We start from the raw sequence: 18,928 nt of genomic DNA, 5'->3' as shown, positions 1-18,928 counted from the left end.
ACCTTAGCCACAGTAGTGGTCAAATCCATGTCGCTAGTCCTCTTCCTCGAGGAAGCAGACCTGACAGATGAAACACTGACAACTTCAGATAAAGGGTTGCCTTGATCCTTAATCCTCTATAGCCACAGAAGTAGACGTCCCTCAGAGTTTTTTTAGGGAAAGTCCTGCAGATTTTGCATTCTCTCACCTGGTGATCCGAATATAAGCAATAAATGCACTTCTTGTGGTCAGTGGGGGGGGGGGGGGGGGGGGGGGGGGGGTCTTTAGAAAACAACCGGGGATTCCCACAAGACTCACAAGCTTGAAAGATTTCTTAGAAGAAGACATCATGAATGAAGATATTCTGAAGAAAACCTGAGAAGTACTGAGCAGAGCTCAGGGAGACTCCCTTCACAGAACATCTGAGAGCCTGAGCCTCTTGGGAGAACATTCTGGAGGGTGCCGTCGCCTGATTGGCTGTAGTTTGGACTATATATAATGACTTGGACGAGTCATGCAAGTGGAAGATTTTTTTCCTATTAACTTCTAACTATTTTACATCCTGGTTCTACTTTACCTATGATATGGCTATGTTATGCATATTTATTGCTATTTTTATGTACTGTGGGACTCCCACTCCGACTACGGGGAATGATTCAAGCATGTGAATCTATGAAAGATACCCCAATACTGGAGAATCTCTGTGCATGCCCAAAGTTTATGAAAGAAAGAAAAATATTACTAGAAGACATTTTTATAAACATGAACATTTGAACATGCAGGGAAGCTGTGACTGCTTGGTTAGGCGGGTCTTTAATCCACCTAGTTTGCAGGGGGGTAACATTTTTGAATCGGATCTTAAAAGAATTAAGCCAAACTCCAGTGGAAACCTTAAAACTGATTTTTAGAACTTTTGGGATAACGAACAGTATTTGACTAGCAATGCTCAATAAAGAGCCACAGTTTCATGTATATTTTTTCATTTCAGGTTCACAATGACGATTATTTTAAGGTTAAAGCATTTTAAGGACAACAGAATTGAACTAGTTTTCACTAAACATCCAACAAGGATCCATGGTTTTATTCTTTCTATCAATTAATTTTACTTGGATTTTTTTTATGTATGTAAAATATGTTGTTTTGGTACAATGATTTTAAAAGACCGAACACTTGATTAAATAATTATATTTTAGGTTGAACACTTTTACAAGCAGCACACAGGCAACTGGTATGCAAAAATGGTTGTGTCAATCATCTTGCTGTCTGTGGGTGGATAGCAAAACACCTCGGCTTTAAGCAGCACAGAAAACCGTGCCCCTACACGCCGCCTTTTAATGAGTTATTCCTCTTAAGCATCTATCATTAGACACCTACCTCATCAAATTCTTCCGTCATTTTTCTGATTATTTCGGCGTTCTGCATGTTTCTGAACATTTCGATTCGGACAGTACCTGAAGAAAAAGGGTACACATCTTAATCTCATGAGAAAAAAAACCAACATGTAACTTTCTGTAAAATAACACTGGGGATCGAGAAAAACATTTTGCATGACTAAAGGTGATCACAGAGGTCATGATATTTTAGTTCTAGTGTCACAAAACATACAGTTCTACTTCAGCGCATACATTACAGATGCACGTATTTTGGAGTAATGCCTTAGCAGTTCTACATGTTCCGTGTTTAGGTAAAACAGCTAGTGGTATTTGAATTGCGCTATTCTCCGATAGAAAATGTGGATTTTATTTAGTATGGACGGACGCGTAATTGGGACATTCCTGCAGTTCCATCTCACATAAAAAATCCATAATTTCCACGATGACTGATTTGTTATTCACTAAATCATCCAATATTGTTTTGTACTATATTGTGATCTAAACTGTTTCTGCTCTCATTTATTTTCTCTCGGGGTGCAATGCATCAATAAAAGCCATTTCAAAAATATTATGCTATATTACTTTTGACATTCTTTATCAAACGTTTTTCGGATATGATTAAGTGCTGAGCAATGATTTTTCTTTGGCTCTCTACATAGTTATTTATGAGACTGTTGTAATCACTCGGTCGACGAAACTTATTGCAATAAGCAAGGCTGTTAATTGTTATGACCACATTACGTTGTTACTCAATATTGGCCAGGATAGCAGTAACACAATAGCTGCTGGTTCTTTCCTACAAAAGCGTAGCAAATGCCTTTGTTACAACCACTAGTACAATAATCTGCACTATCACTATCGTTTCTGTGTAGTCTGTTGCACAGCTCTAAAGTGAATATGGCATTCAGAAAATTAAAAGCTACGTATACAGAACTCCTCAATAGCTTATAGAATAACCTCTATTTTTGACTGACCAATAAAAGCTGTCACAACCTTAATTTAGGATGAGACTCCTGTAATATTTGAAGGAACACTCCTCACATGCAGGTAGGTACTATAAGAGGTTTATTATAAATATATCTCATCCATCGGCAGCTGACAGCTAATATTTTCTAGAGGACAGGCACATAAACAGAACATTTAATTGAACATCCCTCATTCCACTAATCTGCATGTCAATAAATCAAACAGCATTTGTAAAGCACAACACTGTCACTGCTAGGGGTATCTGGGCGCTGTCACTGTTAAGTCTGGTAACGAAGAGGCTGTACGGAGCTGGAGGGGAAGGTTTATTCCAGGTCTTGGCAGCGATGTAGAAGGAGCAGCCACTGCTGCGACGGATGTGAGGGGTGTGTTTCGAGGGTGAGTGAGGAGGAACACAGGTGTCTAGCGGGTTGGTGGAAGTTTATTCGATGGTTGATATAGGCAGGTCCTAGGTCGTGGAGGGCTTTGTAGGTGTGCATGAGGATCTTGAACTGGCATCTCTTCTGGATGGTGAGCCAATGGAGGTCTCAGGTGTAGGGTGATGTGGGTTCATTTGGAGAAGTCCAGGATGAGTCTGACTGCAGCTTTCTGTATGGTCTGAAGTCTTCTGAGGAGTTGGGTGGAGATGTCAGCATAGAGGGAGTTGCTGCAGTCGAGTTGGCTGGTGACGAGGGCTTGAAAGTGTCTTTCTGGTGTTGGTTGGGATCCATCTGAAGATTCTACAAAGCAAGGGAAGTGTGTGGAAGCAGGAAGAGGTGACCGCGTTGACCTGTTTAATGGTCAGTTGGCTGTCGATGAAGATGCAGAGGCTGCATGCATGGTCAGTCGGTGTAGGTCAGTTCTGCAGGCCACCAGCTGTGCTCCCATGCGTAGGTGTTCTTCCCGAAGATCAGTACTTCAGTTTTATCGGAGTGGAGTTGGAGGTAGTTGTCTCATCTATTTGGCTACATTGGTCATGGCATTGCAGAAGTTGGTTTTGGTGATGGCGAGGTCCTCGGTGAGCGAGAGGATCAGTTTCTGTTATCTGCGTAAGAGAATATGTTGAGTCCGTGGGATCTGATGACATCTGCAAGGGGAGGGGAGGGGGGGGTGTCATGTTGAACAGGGTGGGGCTGAGGGATGATTCTTGGGGTACGCTGCATATGATGTCTTTGGTTGCGGAGGTGAAGGTAGGTAGTCGGGTGCTCTGTGTGCGTCCTGTAAGGAAGGAGGCGATCCACTTGAGCCCTTCTTGCTGTATGCCTGTTGCAGAGTCTGTTGATGAGAGTCGTGTGGGAGACTGTGTCTAAAGCTACGGAGAGGTCAAAGAGGATCAGAGCCACAGTTTCTCAGCGGTCAAGGAGTGTTCTGATGTCATCAAGGCAGCAATCAGCGCAGTCTCAGTGTTGTGGTTGGCAAGGAACCCTGATTGTGAGGCTTATGATGTGGTTATGTTCCAGGAATTTGGTGAGCTGCTGGTTGATGCTTTCTTGAGTACTTTGGCCAGGTAGGGGAGCAGAGAGATTGGATGATAATTTGAGATCACTGGTGTCCACAGAGGCTTTCCTTAGGAGGGATCTGATGTCTGCGTGATTCCATCGATTGGGGAAGGTTGCTGTGGAAATGATGGTGAGGAGTTGCATGGTGAGGAGTTGCATGCAGATTGCGTTCGTTGCGAGGTTGCAGAGGTAGTCGGGGCGGGGGGGGGGGGGGGCTCGGTGAAGGCCCCAGAGTGGATGGAAGACATGATGGCTGAGGTGGTCAGGGCAGTGAGTGGAGACCGGGTGGTAACGGTTTGGCTGGTGTTCGCTGGTTGGTTGAGGTCAATGGAGTGGAGGGTGGCGGGATGGAGGTTTAAATTGTTGTAGATGTTGATGAGCTTGCTGTGGAAGTAGTCTGAGAGGGTGTCGCAGAGTTCTTGGGAGGGATGATGGTGTTCTCTCGGACTGTCAAGTTGGAGAATTATTTGACTATTTTGAAAAGTTCCTTTAGAGGTTGGCCTAGGAGTCAATGTGGTGGTGATGGCTGCTTTGATCGCCTCCTTGATGTGCCGGTGATAGTTGCTGAGGGCTGTTTTGTGAGCTGCTCTCTGCTGGATTCTTAGTGGCGCGCCATCGTTTCTCCAGTTGGTGTGTCAGTTGCGCTTGGTGGTTCTGCGTTCTGGGGTATACCTACTCTTAGAACCACATGCAGGAGACACCATATATCTCCCTTCCTCATATTTACATGAAAAATAAAACCTTAGATTAACACCAGACTATTCATAATTTAGCTGGTACAGATTACTAACCTAATGACCACCACAATCTTTTATAACGTGACAAAATCTTTAGGATAACGTGGTGGCACCTTCCGCTGATAACTCACTCTTATTCGCTCCTTATTACCACTGTGATCACCAAGAGCTCCAATCTGATCTTGCAGTCACCCTCTCTCCTTTGTCACTCCTTCAAATATCACTTGAACTTCCATCACTTCCAGAACCACTCTTTTCACCACCCATGCTCACCTTATTTGAAAGGCACAACCCTGTTTTTGTTCCAAATTCATCCATCGGCAGTTTTTACTGCATTAAGAAACAGCTTAACGTTTTGTGCTTTGGTGAACTTAGACCACACTGCGCAACCTACAGGTGCTTTAAATTTCACCACATTCTCAACTTTGACGGCAGCACTACGTACATTTTTCATTTTGTCAAAATCCTCTTTTCACCATAAGTCAGTCTTCCCGAATTTACCAACTTGATGTGCCATTGAACTTTATGCCTTTGTCCCGATCCATCCATCCTGGACACAAACAGGTGTTGGGCGTTCTCCCTTTAAACAGTTCAAATGGAGACTTCCCAGTGGTCATGAGCAGAGACATGCAGTAAGCAATTATTCTCTCCTGTAATGCTGGTTTCCGGTGTAGACCGTTCACCTTGGCCAACTGTACACTCTCCTTAATAAATTTGTTATAATGCTCAATGGCACTGTTTGTTTCCAGATGATAAATGGCATATTTCTTGTGTTTAATGCCACATGACTGAAGTAATTTCCTAATTCATTAGAGCAACATTGATGACTATTGTCAACCAAAATGCTTTTTGGAAAACTCTCTTTTCTGAACACACACTCCATGAACTTAATGATGCCAACAGATGAAATATCCCTGATATGGATTACCACTACTCACTTTGAGTAGAGATACATCATTACAATTAGATACAGTGTGCCGTGTTCACCATGCAACACACCCACAATGTCAATGGACACCTCCTCCCATGGCTGACTCTGTAAACCCTGCAAACCATAGGAACCAGATGAGTTCTCAACACCAACGCTACAAAAGCATTCCACACACTCCCTTACTGCCCGCTCAATCTCCACATCCATCCCTGGCCATTAAGAATTAGCTCTCAAAATTCCTTGTGCTTTTACGATACCCAGATGGTGCACGTGAGCTTGTTATTAGTTTGTCCCTCAAATGTGAAGGTGGACTCAATCTTGTTCCCCTCAATAGTCCACGGTCTACAGCCAACTCATCCTTGACAAATTCTCCACACTCGTGACTTATGGCACCAATCACTTCCTTCAAATCTCATTTTGTAGTTCTAATTTCCACTCTTCTTCAGTTACTGCTCCAAAGGTAACTTCACACACATCTTGCGTTACGTCACACAAATCTTTCTCCAAGTTACGGACCTCATCATGCCGGTCACCAGTTTTCTCCTCATTCACAAGTCTTGAGAGGCAGTCTACACTTCCATTTTGCGTAGAGAAAAACAGATATATCCTGAGCATATTCCACAGTTCGTCAAAGTTCTTAATCAACACCAAGTGGTCTTCTTAATCTTCTTTTATTTCTTGAATTTCTTCTAAAAGCAGCCCTAGCCAACATGTGTTTCGTCTTAATGTGGTATGAACCACAGTCTTCCTCAGGGCCAATTTACAAGTATTAGGACTAATAAAGTCCAAATTTGAGAAGCAACTATATTAAGGTTAAGTATCCAAGAATTTAAAATAATGTACCGTGGGACAAGTTACATAGTCTCCCAAATCTTCTCTAGTTTTCAAGAAAAAACTTCAAAATGTAGCCGTGACGGCATGATGTAAGACGCAATCTAATTTTCCATCTTTGGATCCTTGCTGAAATGCAATCCACCCCGCCACCCCCTTTTTTTTTACCACCACCAATGGCTTATGATTTGGTAAAACCACAAACATTGTCCCACAAACCAAATTAATACATTTCCTAAGGGAAAATTGCCAGTGTTTTTCTTTCAATTACTGATTCGATTATTTTTGTATCATTTAACATTTTGGAGGCACACTATCATTCCTGTCTTTTGCTCCTCTGGGTCAATACAGCTTCCAAACCCTTGGAACTTGCATCCCTAAAGATGTACTTTTCTTCACCTGGGATGAAGCCCTGTAAACACTGTGCCTCTTTCAACTCCTTGATCGCTCTGAACTCCAACCCACATGGGTCACTCCGCACAAACACCTTGCCTTTCTTTAACAGACTTCTCAGATTCACCAATTTCCCTGCTAAATTCTTTTTTTTCTTCACAGTATTAAAACATTCTGAAAAAATGAACTGAACTACTCAGACTGTGGTTGTAGGAAGCTGGCTCTGTATATGCTATAGCAAAGTAAGGTATAGTGTGCACAGAGTCCAGTGGAATCCCAAAGGTAGGCAGTGGTAAAGTAGATAGCACCTCAATCTCCATTTGTGGTAGTGTGGGCAAGCAGTAAGGCTTTATCAGAGGGTAGTGCTAAGCATTTATTGTACACACTCGCAAGAAAGGATGTCACACACACTCCAAGCTCAGCCCAATTATGTTTGTACAAAAATACTGAGCTATTTTATTTCTAGAACCAAGCCAGGCCTGGTACAGGTCAGTACAGAAATACTTTGCAATCATAAGCAGTTTGAATGCAGTGAATGAGTTACAGTAGAATTACTTTGTATATGCAGATAGTCAAAATTACTTTGTATTTACTTTTCAAGCACAGCCAGATATCTCTAGATACAAGGCTGGTACATTTCCTGAGGAGAGAAAAAGAAGTTAATGTGTTTTCCAACCTTATTACAGGTTTACAGTATTACTCACAAGCCACATTTAGTCCTGAAAAGGCAGAACTTACTTTACTGGTACATGGGTAAGATTCGGTCAAACGGGCACTCTAGTCGCACCGCCAACGGCACGGAAGCAGCCGGGTGGAGAGAGCGGAGACCACACGTCAGCCAATGGGCTAAGCACGGTCGTGGACTTGGGGACTGGGGCAAGCAGACCACCAGTTTGGAGGAAAAGAGGCTCCTGGGGTCGAGGTCAGGACTTCAGGGCCCAATGGCCAACACAAGAACACCACCAGCTGCACAGGGGCGGCCTGGTGTAGGATGCAGTGTTGGCTTATGCAGCAGATTCGGTCGCGGTTCCCTCAGAGTCGGTCAGCTGCTGTTGAGGCGAATGCAGCGTGGGGGGAGTTGACCTGTGACTGCAAGCATGTGGTGACAGTCGGTCACGGTTGTTCTTTCTGGACCGCTTCGGTTATGGAGTCGGTCAGGGGGTCGCCTTCGGTCACGGTTAAGGGGACCTTCTAGTTGATGACTGCAGGCTGGATTTGGGAGCATGTTGCGGTTCATGGGTCACTTGGATCCAGGCTAGGATCACTGGGTGGACCTCCTTGGGGTGTTGGGTCACTCGTGCGCAGGGCACAGGAACTAGAGTTGGGTGGACTCAAGGAGTCTGCCGGAGTCGGAATCTGTTACTTTTAAGCACGTCTGGTACTCACAGGAGATAACGTCCTTTTTAGTCGCAAAGGTATGGCAGGTTCTTTGGGCTTTCGGGGACTGCAGGCTGCAGGGCACACCAAGGTTCTGTTGGGAGGAGTCTGAGGTCAGAACCAGCCGGCAGGGCTGGGGCCAAGTCAGTTGCTGTCGTCCTCTTCTCTCCGCACAGCTGTTCGGTCCTTTTTCTTGCTTCTTTTCAGCTTTGGTATGAGTAGGCAAGGTTCAGGGTTGCCCCTAAATATTAAATTTAGGGGCGTTTACAGATAGGTACAGGTCGGGACTAATGGGTCCCTTCCTTGGGGGGTGCACCCTCTATTATGCCGCCGTCGAGTGGGAGGGGGGCATGACCCTCACTTGGGTTGGGTAGGTCCCCTCATCGGCAAGATGGCAGGGACTGAGTTGTGCTTCACCTCACCTCCCCCACCCGAGGGGTGGGGTGGGCAAAGGTGGGCACATCTCTCTTCCTATCTTGGTTTCCCTGCCGATTCTCCCGCCCAAAGTGGGGGGGGTAAGAACCGGTAGGGGCCGGTTGCTGGGAGCAGCAAATGGCTGGGGTAGCTCAAAAAGGCAGCAGACCTTTGAAGCTTCCCTATCGTGGACCCTTCCCATCCTGGGGTAGGAGGCTTGGAACCTCTTCCCGGGATGTGCTTTGTTTCAGGACTCCGAGAGCGGCAGTCTCTCGACCCAGGGCTCCAGAAACATGTCTGGTGGTGGGGTGGGAGCTGGCGAGCAGCACCTCAGCCAGGACACTAGACTTGGGTAGTTTTTCAAGGGGCATCTCTAAGATGCCCTCCGAGTGAATTTTTCGTTAAATCCCACACTGGCATCACAGTGTCGGTTTAATGTGCTGAAAAGTTTGATACCAAACGTCCAAGTTTTCAGTAAATCCATTATGGTGCTGTTGAGTTCGTAATCACAAACTCCCAGACTATATACTCTTTATGGCATTACTGCACTTACAAAGTCTATGAATTTACTTAGACACTGTAGGGGTACAGGGCTCATGCACATGTACCCTCACCACTTGTATAGAGCACCCAGCTAGTGGGGGGGGGGGGGGCTTACCTATGTCAGGGCAGTAGTAGTAGGCACGGCACACAGGGATGAGTGCCATGTCAACTCTTCACTTTGTTCAGCACCAAAACTCACAGCCTGCAATGGCAGTGTGTGGGTGTAAAGGTAGAGGACCTCTAAGGGTGGCACAATAAGTGCTGCAGCCCTTAGAGGCCTTTCCTGATCACAGGGCCCTGGGTATCTATGGTACCTTTTATAAGGGACTTCCATACGGCCAGAGTGTTGCCAATTGGGTTTGCAACAGTACAGTTTAGGGAAAGAACATAGGCCCTGGGTACCGGGTTGGCAGGAACCCAGGGCGCACTAAAAGTACATCAACAGTTTGGCAAAAAGTGGGGCAACCATGCAAAAAGGGGCACTTTCCTACAGTGGTGATTTTAAATTATCTATAGTGTCAACCAAATCCTGTCCAGGCATCATGCCTACTGAGATCAAATGTCATAGGTGACTCACCACAACCATGCCAAACTGACATTTTCTTCTTTTGAGGGCAAGACCTGCCTTCTTCAATCCCTCCAGAACTGTACACACGCGGACATGGTGTTCATCCACAGTACTTGCAAATATTAAAATCATCATCTTGGTGGCACTTTACTCCAACCAAATCCTTTAAGACCTTGCACATTATGCGTTGAACGACTGAAGCCGTTTACTTATTGGAAAGCACCAATGGGTGTTATGAATGCCGTAAGGTCCTGCGACCCACTATCCAATTCCATCTGATGGTATGCCGATGCTAAGTCCACTGAGGTGAAAAACGCCCCCCCACCCCCTCACCAATGTCGAAATTATCTCCTTGATATTGGTAAGAGGGAACATGCTTGTCCACCACAACTTCTCTGTTCAGTGCCCTGAGGTCCACACACAACGCAATGCCCCTAATTCCCTTCTTGGCCACCACAATGGGGGCCAACCACTCCGTTGCCTCCTCTATTACACCTGCAGCCTCCAATCTCCTAGGTTCTGCACTACTTGATATTGTAATGTCAAAGGAAATCTTCTGACCCTTGCAGTAACAGGAATTGATCCATTTTTCAGCCTAATCCAATGTTTGTAATTCTTCCTGCTCCCCCAAAGATTCCGTAAAGACCTCAGAAAAATTAGCAACAAAATCCATATCAGTCATATGAATCTCTTGCACCTAAACTTGTGGCTTAGGGTTTAGCACCACACCGAATAGCCTTGGGATTTAGCACCACACCGAAGAGCCTTTGATGTGGCCAACTCAATAAACTGTCACCTTTGTTGGACACAAATCTTGCCTACCACATACCTTCCTCCTAACCCCAATAGCTTTCTAAGTAGCCCAGCATTTTGATTGGTTGCCCGCCATGCCCTCTTGGGTTCACATCCATAGAGTAATTTATTCTTCTCCTCAAAATCCTGTCCATAACACTGCTTAGAAATGATAGTCAAATGGGAACAGGTGTCAAACCGCATTAACACTTTCACTCCGTCTATTTCTACATTCTCACTAGGGTGTTCGTTAGTCCTTTCCCATTGACTTACTTACATGAAACAACTTCCTATGAAACTTCCATAACATCTCTTCTGATATTTTTCCAGTTACAACACTTGTAGAAATGTACTTTTTTCACCCCAAAGCCATTGCAATAGGCATTCAACGCTGGGTAAGAACTTGCATTCGCTCTGATCATTACTGCCACAACTGAAACATTCTCTCATGAATTTTGTGCGTACGTCGCTTTTTCCGTGACTACTTCTTTCTAATTTACTTCACACACCAACTCTTTCACCTTTTCTGAATTTTACACACTTTTCTCTATTAGAAATTGACTCCAAGACACACTGTAACGTGTGCTCCACTCTCTTTGCCAGCATGATCCCCTCCTCCAAGGTGGCTCATCTTTCACCTGCAATTCTTCCCTGATCTTGTCACTTAGACACCTTAAAAAAAACTGATCATGAATTCTTTCCTCCAACGTTGCACCAAACTTGCACGTAGCTGCCAACGTCCTTAGACAAGTTACATACAATTTGACTGTTTCACCCTTCCCTTGTTTGTCTACCAAAATACCTCTCCAAAATCGTGCTCACTCTGGGAAGGAAATATCTGTCCGTTTTCAATAAGCAGGTCTCATAGTTCATACTCATTTAAATTCCTTTGTTTATCAGCACACAGGTCTAGTAGATTCTCCATGGCCTGCTGACCCTCACCTCCCTTCTCCCCAAACCATGCATTAATAGAGCATGCCTCCTTTCCGCACTAAACGTAGGTCCACACACCCTCGCACAATGATTGAACATATTTTTCCATTTGCTCCATGGTATGCTCGGCTCCCCTGGGCTGCTTAAGAAAAATGGGGATTCGTTAAATTTTGAAAAATTCAGTATTGAAAAACCCACAGCGTTATATTACAATAAATAACATTGTTAAGTTTCTCTCACCCCAATACCACACTATAAAGTTGACATTGTAAAATTGCACCCATTTACCAACACAATTTAAAACCATAACAGTCCTGCCATAAAATTAGTTGGATAATTCTATTGAGTGTTTCCCTTTTCGTTTAAATGAAGAGTTTAAAAAAACAAAATGCGATAGAATCCAGACCCGGTGGTGGAAGTTTATGTCAGGACTGGAGGAAAGACTTATGCCTTCTCTCCACTTTATTAAACGGCAGCCAATTTAACAAACTACATTTCCCATGAAACCTTTGGGAAAAATGTAGTAAAGAAAATTGTCCAAACAGGAACAGTCTGAGGCCTCCAATCAGGGCTCTCCAACTCCAAAATAGTCTGTCCTCTCTGGCCCTTCATCCTCTTTCTTCGCTGATGCGCAGCCGAGATAATTGCCTTTTCCTACACTGTGGGAATTCTTTATTATCAAATGTGATTGCCTGTTCAATTGTCTGGCTAAGATTATTGTTTATGGTTTATAATTAATTATTGCGCTTGTTTTCCATACGAGATTGTTCTTTAATCTTGTTGCATTTTGTTAATTCTTTCCGATGCGGGCCGCTGTGTTTCACGGGCCTCTACGCATCTTCTCTAATGCTGAAGTGACTCAAGCGTTTGTTTTCCCAGCAGGGACTCCCCACTCCAGACAAGCTGCCGCTTGGTAATCCCAGACACGGTCAGCGCCTCTGTGAGAATTCTGAAACCATGGGGTTCCTTTGATGTGCCTGATTTCACTCACGTGTTTGTCGTTTCCCAGCGAGGGGACTAGCTAGCTCCAGACGTGCTCCTGCTTGTTGATTTCCCTGAGGCAGTCAGTGCGTCTGAGGATTCCGAACCCGCAATGGCTTTTCTGCTCCTATGCATGGGTTCTTCCTGGTGCGCTCGTGCGGACCTCCTGCCGGAAGGGGGTATGGGAGTCAGCGAGAAGCGGTGCCCGCACGTTTTTTCAAATCCCTGACAGAATTACACAGCGCACCGTAGTGCTCAACGAGCCTTGGCCTGAAGAAGACGCAGTTTGCGCTGTATTGACCGTGCCGAAGCATATACCGGCCGATCTTTCAATTAATTAACGCTCTGCTGCCCAGAAATATCGAGTTTCACGAGTCTGTATTGACTAAGTGAACACCCTCTTGGTCTGTATTTCTGGCGCCAGTTTGGGGCACACTCCCAGGCCAGTTTCCTCTTGAGATACTGTGTATAGCTTTAGTGCACCAGGTATTGTTGTGCCCAGGGTCTGGTCCCCGTTAAGTCAGCGAGATACTCGCTTCCACTATTTGGCAGACACCCAGCCATTCAAGGTAAAACCCCCCTTTCTAAAGGCAGGGTACCCGGTCTGTCACCCACTACTTACACTCATCGCCCTCACTATAGTCCTTGAATATGGATAGGGACTTTGAGGAAGACTCCCAGGGAGGAGAAAATACCCTGGCAGACCTCCCTTGGGACGATGAGTTTTATGACACGGTAGACAAGTCAATTTCCAAAGCAGTCAGCAAAGCCATGTCGCCCTTAGAGGAGAGGCTAACATGAAAAAGCCTTAGCACGCCTGTCCACTCTCCCCACGGTTCCTCCCCTCCAACCTGGGCGCCCAGGGACTCCCATGACTGCATATCCTGCTCCCCCCCCTGCCAAACGTGCTTGCGACGCGGGGATGGATCTCACTGCTTTTGAGCGGCTCAAACAAGCCTTTCTGGCTGCTCAGCCACCTTTGCCACCCGCAGGTGATGGTTTGTTGACCCCCCCAAGACGGTCTGCCCGACAACGACACAGGGGACACTGACGCTGAGCCTGGCCCATTCTGACTTTGGCCCCCTTCCCAGGACAGTTCAGATATGTTTCACCCCGACGAGATCTTACACCCCAGATCGTCGGAATGGGCCACGGCAGATAAGGTTGCCAGTTATGTGGCAATACGCATATGAAAGCCTCACGAGAAGGAGGCACTGAACTGCCTCTGGTCAGAATGCGCAACACCGTCCCCAGAGGGAAAAGTTGCCCTCACTCCAGAGATCGACGCCCGTATGACCACTTTTCTCCAGATATTTATGAGGGATCCTAAAAAAAGGAAATCGACAGGACCTGGCGAGCGTGACAGGAGAAACCCTTGGACGCTTTAGTGCTCCTAAGGAAGATTTTGGACATGGCCAAAGAGGCCAAGACGTCAGGATCCTTGGGGATCTTGCTGACTCAAAGAGGCGGGGGCGCAAGGCGGCCTGTTTGGGGAATCGTTTGTCAAGGAGCTAGGTAAATTCGTCAACATGTTTACCTCCCTTGACAAGGCACAGACAGACGTCCATCAAAAAGATGTTCCCCCGGGTTTTCCGCCAGGTAGGGGCCGCTCGACTGGCCGCCTGTCCAATCTATCCTCTAGAGGGCAAGGCTCCAGACAGGGCCAATATCAGTACCAGTCACGTTTTGGCAATTTCTACCCTGCGAGAGACAGGTTAGGCAAAGGTAGAGGATATCGAGGAGCAGCGACATCCAATAATGCCGGTGAGTGTACTCTTCTTCCCTGTTAAAAATAGGGAGGGGGGGGAGGGGGGAGGCTGGGGGATTTTTTCCAGACCTGGACTCCATTACAGGGGACGCATGGGTGCTACAAACAGTCCAAGGTTTAAGCATAGAGTACATGGGCAGCCCTGTTCAGCGGTGCAATCCCCGTCCCATCCAGTTCTCCCAACAGGAATCTTCCCTAGTAGATGCGGAGGTCACTTCTCTTCTTGCAAAAGGAGCCATTGTTCCCTCCACCCTGCATCCTCATTGTAGGAGAGTAAGGTCTGCTTCCTATGTTCACCCCCACTTTTTGCTTTTGCTCCACTGGTTTTTCGACTTTAGTGTGGCTGTGGGCCTGCTAATCAGACCCACAGCCCAGCTGTTCTCTCTCTAAATTGATACCATGTCCTTTAGGTACATGCCAGATTGGATATTGGGTCACCCTTGTCAGTCCCTGTACAGTGTACCATAGGTACCCAGGGCATAGGTGCACCCAAGGCCTACCAGGGGCTGCAGGATGTATTATGCCACCCCTGGCTGGCCCTCTTAAATTGACACCACTGGCTGATCACTCAGCTGGGGCAAGATGGTGTAATCACCCTTGCTTAGATATAGTATACCTATATCTAAACCTATATATAGACACATGTGTACCTATCAGTCACTCCTATGGCAGGCCTTGACAATCCTGGAGGCAGAGTGCTTGGTATTATGCGAGATGGTGCTCAAGCATGAGCTGAGCCTGTCTGCAGCTTTCGGAACAATGTCCTTATAGCGGTTCTATGATATCGCCTACCATATACTCTTAAGTGCATTATAATCCTCGCGGTTAAATGCTAACTTTGGTTTGGCTTTATCAAAACATGTCGTGTAAGGTGTCATACGCTTTGGAATACTACCCCTTCGCCAATTCTGGCGACGGGGGTAGCATTCCACCCTTCTAGAGGGAGAAGACCTGTAGTAGCTACTGTACCCGGTAAAAGCTAAATCGAACCTCAGCATCACAAAATGGATGCTGCTGGCACCGACAAATCTGACCACCTAAAGCTGGGAGCCCTTCCAGCAAGGGAGGCCTGGACAATAGGTTTCCTGTCCATGAGGTGCAAGCACCTACCCAGACATTCTTTAGTGTATTGGGGCAGGGTGGGTTGAATGAAACGAGACACTGCCTGGGGCACACAAGGTGCTCCATGCATAGCACGGTTCAAACCAGTTGCTGGGGCACTCCAGCCCCTCTCTGGCACGAAACTGGACAAAGGGAAGGGGGTGTAACTACCCCCCTCCCTGGTCCCACCCATAGGAGGGACCTAGCAGGTAATTCAGCCCCTTAGTTTAGTATAAAGCTAGGAGCTGAGTCTAGAGACTTTAGATTATCCTGGACCGACACTCTGACACAAAACTCTTGGACCTTCGACATTCTACAACCAGAAGACTGAAGAATCTCCCTTGTGGTCAAGGAGTGACCACCCTGTGCAAACAGGTACCAACCAGCTAACTGTCGGTTTGCTTTGTCGACGCTCCTGAAGGATCCCGACGACTGCTTCACAGGAACTGGACTTCCAGACTTCTCCGACCTTTATCCACATCCACAGCCAAGCTGAGACCCGTGGTGGACACGAGAAACGTGGGACCAGACGCCCTGGCCATCTTGCGACCTGCTGACCTGCGCTGCTCCTGAGGTATCCTCGAGGCTGTGCATTGGGGACTGAGATACCCCTAACCCGAGCACCCACTGCACCGAAGCCCAGCCCTCCATACACCACGAGTACTGCGTGGGGCCCTTCTGCAGTTTCCTGCTCGACGCGTCTTCCCGGTTGCTAGCCCGTTGGCTAGTGAGCCCTCTGAAGACAATCCTTTTTCTTCCTACTGCTGGTCTGGTTGCTCCCGACTTGCTCCTGCTTCCCTGCAAAGGAGAAGCCCCACAGACCTTGCTGGTCTGTTCTGACACGAATCTTCACATCCTGCGTGGATTGCGTTGGCCAAGGCTTGTAGGCTCCCATCCAGGTACCGACACCGCCGGCCTCCAGATCCGTCGTGGGACAGCTAGAGTCCGGCTCCTGGTCTTCATCAGCACCTCCTGGACCATTTGGCTGCAGAGACAAGTTCCCATTTCTTCACCTGAAGCACTCGGCGACGCCTGGTTCCTTCCTGGTCACTGGCTAGTGACCCAGACTCTGTCCCCTCTGATTTCAGGTCCTCCACTACTCCGATCCACCCTTGGATCCATCCGACACTTTGCTCCTAGTCGCCTGCAGCACTTCTTTGCAGCTCTCCATAGGAAACGACGACGAAACCCAACACGCTTTGGCACCTATGCACCCGGCTTCCCTGGGTGAGGTAACACGAGTACTCCGGTGCTCCCGTGGGTAGGGACTATCCTAGTGTCCTAGTATAAGAGGGTTTTTTCCTAGCTTGACCGCAAGTGTCCTGAATCTATTTAAATCTGACTTCTTCGTTCCCATTGTACCCCTATGAGAACCCGCGTGTGAGTTTAGACATGCATACGCCTCCCGTGGGCCTCCCACTTCCTAACTATAGGTCGTTTAGTGTAGCCCCAGCGATTCCCTATTCCCTAGGCCTACTCTGCATTTCTGTTGTGGTACTTATACCACTTTTAGTATATGGTTTCCTCCGCCCCTAGGGCGCGACTGTATATGTGCAACTTAAAGTGTGTTATTTAAGCTTTCTGTATTGTACTTTGACCTCTGCCCTCATAAAGAGAACAGAGGTATCGTGTTTAGAATAAATACATAAATATTTGATATATATCTTGTGTGGTGTCCTTTCATTTGGTGTTCCAAGGATTGTTCTGGTAAAACAGCTGGCTTCACATGCCCTCTGAAGTTTTAGCCTAAGACTGCTTTGTCCATGCTACCACTAGGATAGCTGGTCTATAAGGTTGACTTTACAACCAATCACCATAAGGGTTGTTTGGACTGATACAGGGTGCCCACTAGAACTAGTGGACATCATATATCAGGCCAACTTCTCACACTCCTCACATTCTGGGTCATCTCCAGATGGTGGTAGATCTTCTCCAGAGCCTGGGCTTTGTGGTCAACGAGACAAAATCCATCCTCACCCTCTCAGTCGCTGACGTTTCTTGGCTTTGTAGTAGACTCCACACCCACCACTCTCCGCCTTCCAGCCAGAAAGATCTCAAAGATTCGACACAAAATGAGACGATCCTTATCCAGGCAACAGGTGTCGTTCAGAGATGCAGCCCGGATTGTGGGCCTTCTTTCGGCCTCCATCCAGGACATCTTCCTGGGGCCCCTCCACTATCGAGCCTTACAACGCCTCAAAGCGGTGTACTTGCGCAGAGGATGCCCGTACTCCCACAAGGTGGTTCTGTCCGAGGAGGCACATGGAAGCCTGGAATGGTCGGGCGATTTTTGGGTCGGCACCAGATCTGGTGATAGAGTCCGACGCCAGCACGCTAGGTTGAGGAGCCAGGTGTGGCGAATTTTCTACAAGAGGATTGTGGTCTCCAGAAGAACGGAGATTACATATCAATTGTCTGGAACTCCTGGCAGGCTCCTTCGGGGTCCGCTGTTGGAAAAGGGATTCTATCCAATCGTCTGTTCTGAAAATGTACAACATATTCGCAGTTTGCTACAATCAATCACTTAGGGGGCACAAGGCCCCCTCAGACCTGGCGGCAGGTTATCGGCAATACTGCCTGGACCGTCAGGTCTCAGTCACGGCAGAATACCTTCCTGGAAGGGAGAACCTGGTGGCGGATTTCCAATCCCACAACTTCAGGGATTCCAGCCTCTGGACCCAGATGTGTTTCGGAAGTTGAACGACCTCTGGGGTCCTTTTATATTAGACCTTTTTGCCTCGAGACTCGACCACCAGCTCCCTCGGTTTTACACCTGGAGGCCGGATCCACTGGCAGTGGCAATGGACACCTTCCTCCAGGACTGGAGTCAGGAGAAAGGGTATGCCTTTCCTCCCTTTGCAATGATCAAAAGGGCGACGGCCCAGATCAGGAGGCAGCGAGGAGAGGGGATAATAGTCACCCCATTTTGGAGATCACAAGTTTGGTTTCCAGTTCTTCTGCAACTTTGGGATTCTCTGATCCTACTCCCCCACTTTCCGACTCTCCTTCGGAGCCCCGATCAGACTACATCCTATGATTCAGGGGAACTCATCGTGGATCATGGTATGGGGGATTACAGGAGATGATGGGAAGTCCCGGGCCTTTCAAGGAAAGCTGAAGAGCTCATGGCCAGGGCTTGGGTGGACAGCACAATGAAATGTTACCGGTACACCTGGGGCAGATGGTCCCGCTGGTGTGTGCAACGGGGGTCTCAATCCCTTGGACTCCGATTTATTGTACATCTTAAATCTTCTGGCCCACCTGGCCTCTTGTGGCCTAGCATACAGATCAATAAACACTTTACGGTCAGCCATTTCGGCTGACCATGTAACGCTTAGCAATGCGGCAGTAGAACAGCCTCTCGCATGCAAGCTGCTCTGAGGCATCAGACTGTCTCAACCCCCAGATACCCGTTATTCGGCCCTCTGGGATGTGAACCAGGTCCTCAACTTGTTCCTATCTTGGCAACCTAACAGATTTCTATCACGGAAGGAGCTGTCGTCCAAGCTGGCCATGTTATGTCTCATTTCTTGCCGCCGTGTGTCAGACGTGCGCGTTCTGGATATCTCAGCCAGAATATTTACCCTAAATGGAGTGACGTTCACACTGCATAGAAAGACTAAATGTCATACAAGAACAATTTCATATCCGGAATTTCTGGATTCTCCAAAGTTGTGTGTAGTTCGCTGTTTAAAAGCTTAAGAGGAGATGACTGAAGAGTTTCATCCTCCTGGTGAACAGCAAC

The 18,928-nt window shown here is 47.1% G+C and overlaps 1 protein-coding gene across 2 annotated transcripts in view; it reads right to left on the bottom strand.

The window, feature by feature from the left end:
• The window catches only part of STAG1 (STAG1 cohesin complex component), a 1,292,585-nt gene that overhangs the window by 748,258 nt on the left and 525,399 nt on the right, over positions 1-18,928 (bottom strand). For both annotated transcript variants that reach the window (XM_085634343.1, XM_085634344.1), the window contains exon 6: positions 1,354-1,430. In XM_085634343.1, coding sequence (XP_085490469.1) covers positions 1,354-1,430 — 77 coding nt within the window. The remainder of the gene's footprint in view (positions 1-1,353; positions 1,431-18,928) is intronic.

Source organism: Triturus cristatus, chromosome 11, assembly GCF_964204655.1.
Source record: "Triturus cristatus chromosome 11, aTriCri1.1, whole genome shotgun sequence".
Classification (NCBI taxonomy): domain Eukaryota; kingdom Metazoa; phylum Chordata; class Amphibia; order Caudata; family Salamandridae; genus Triturus; species Triturus cristatus.
Note: the sequence above shows the minus strand (reverse complement) of the source record. Positions and strands in the feature narration are given on the sequence as shown.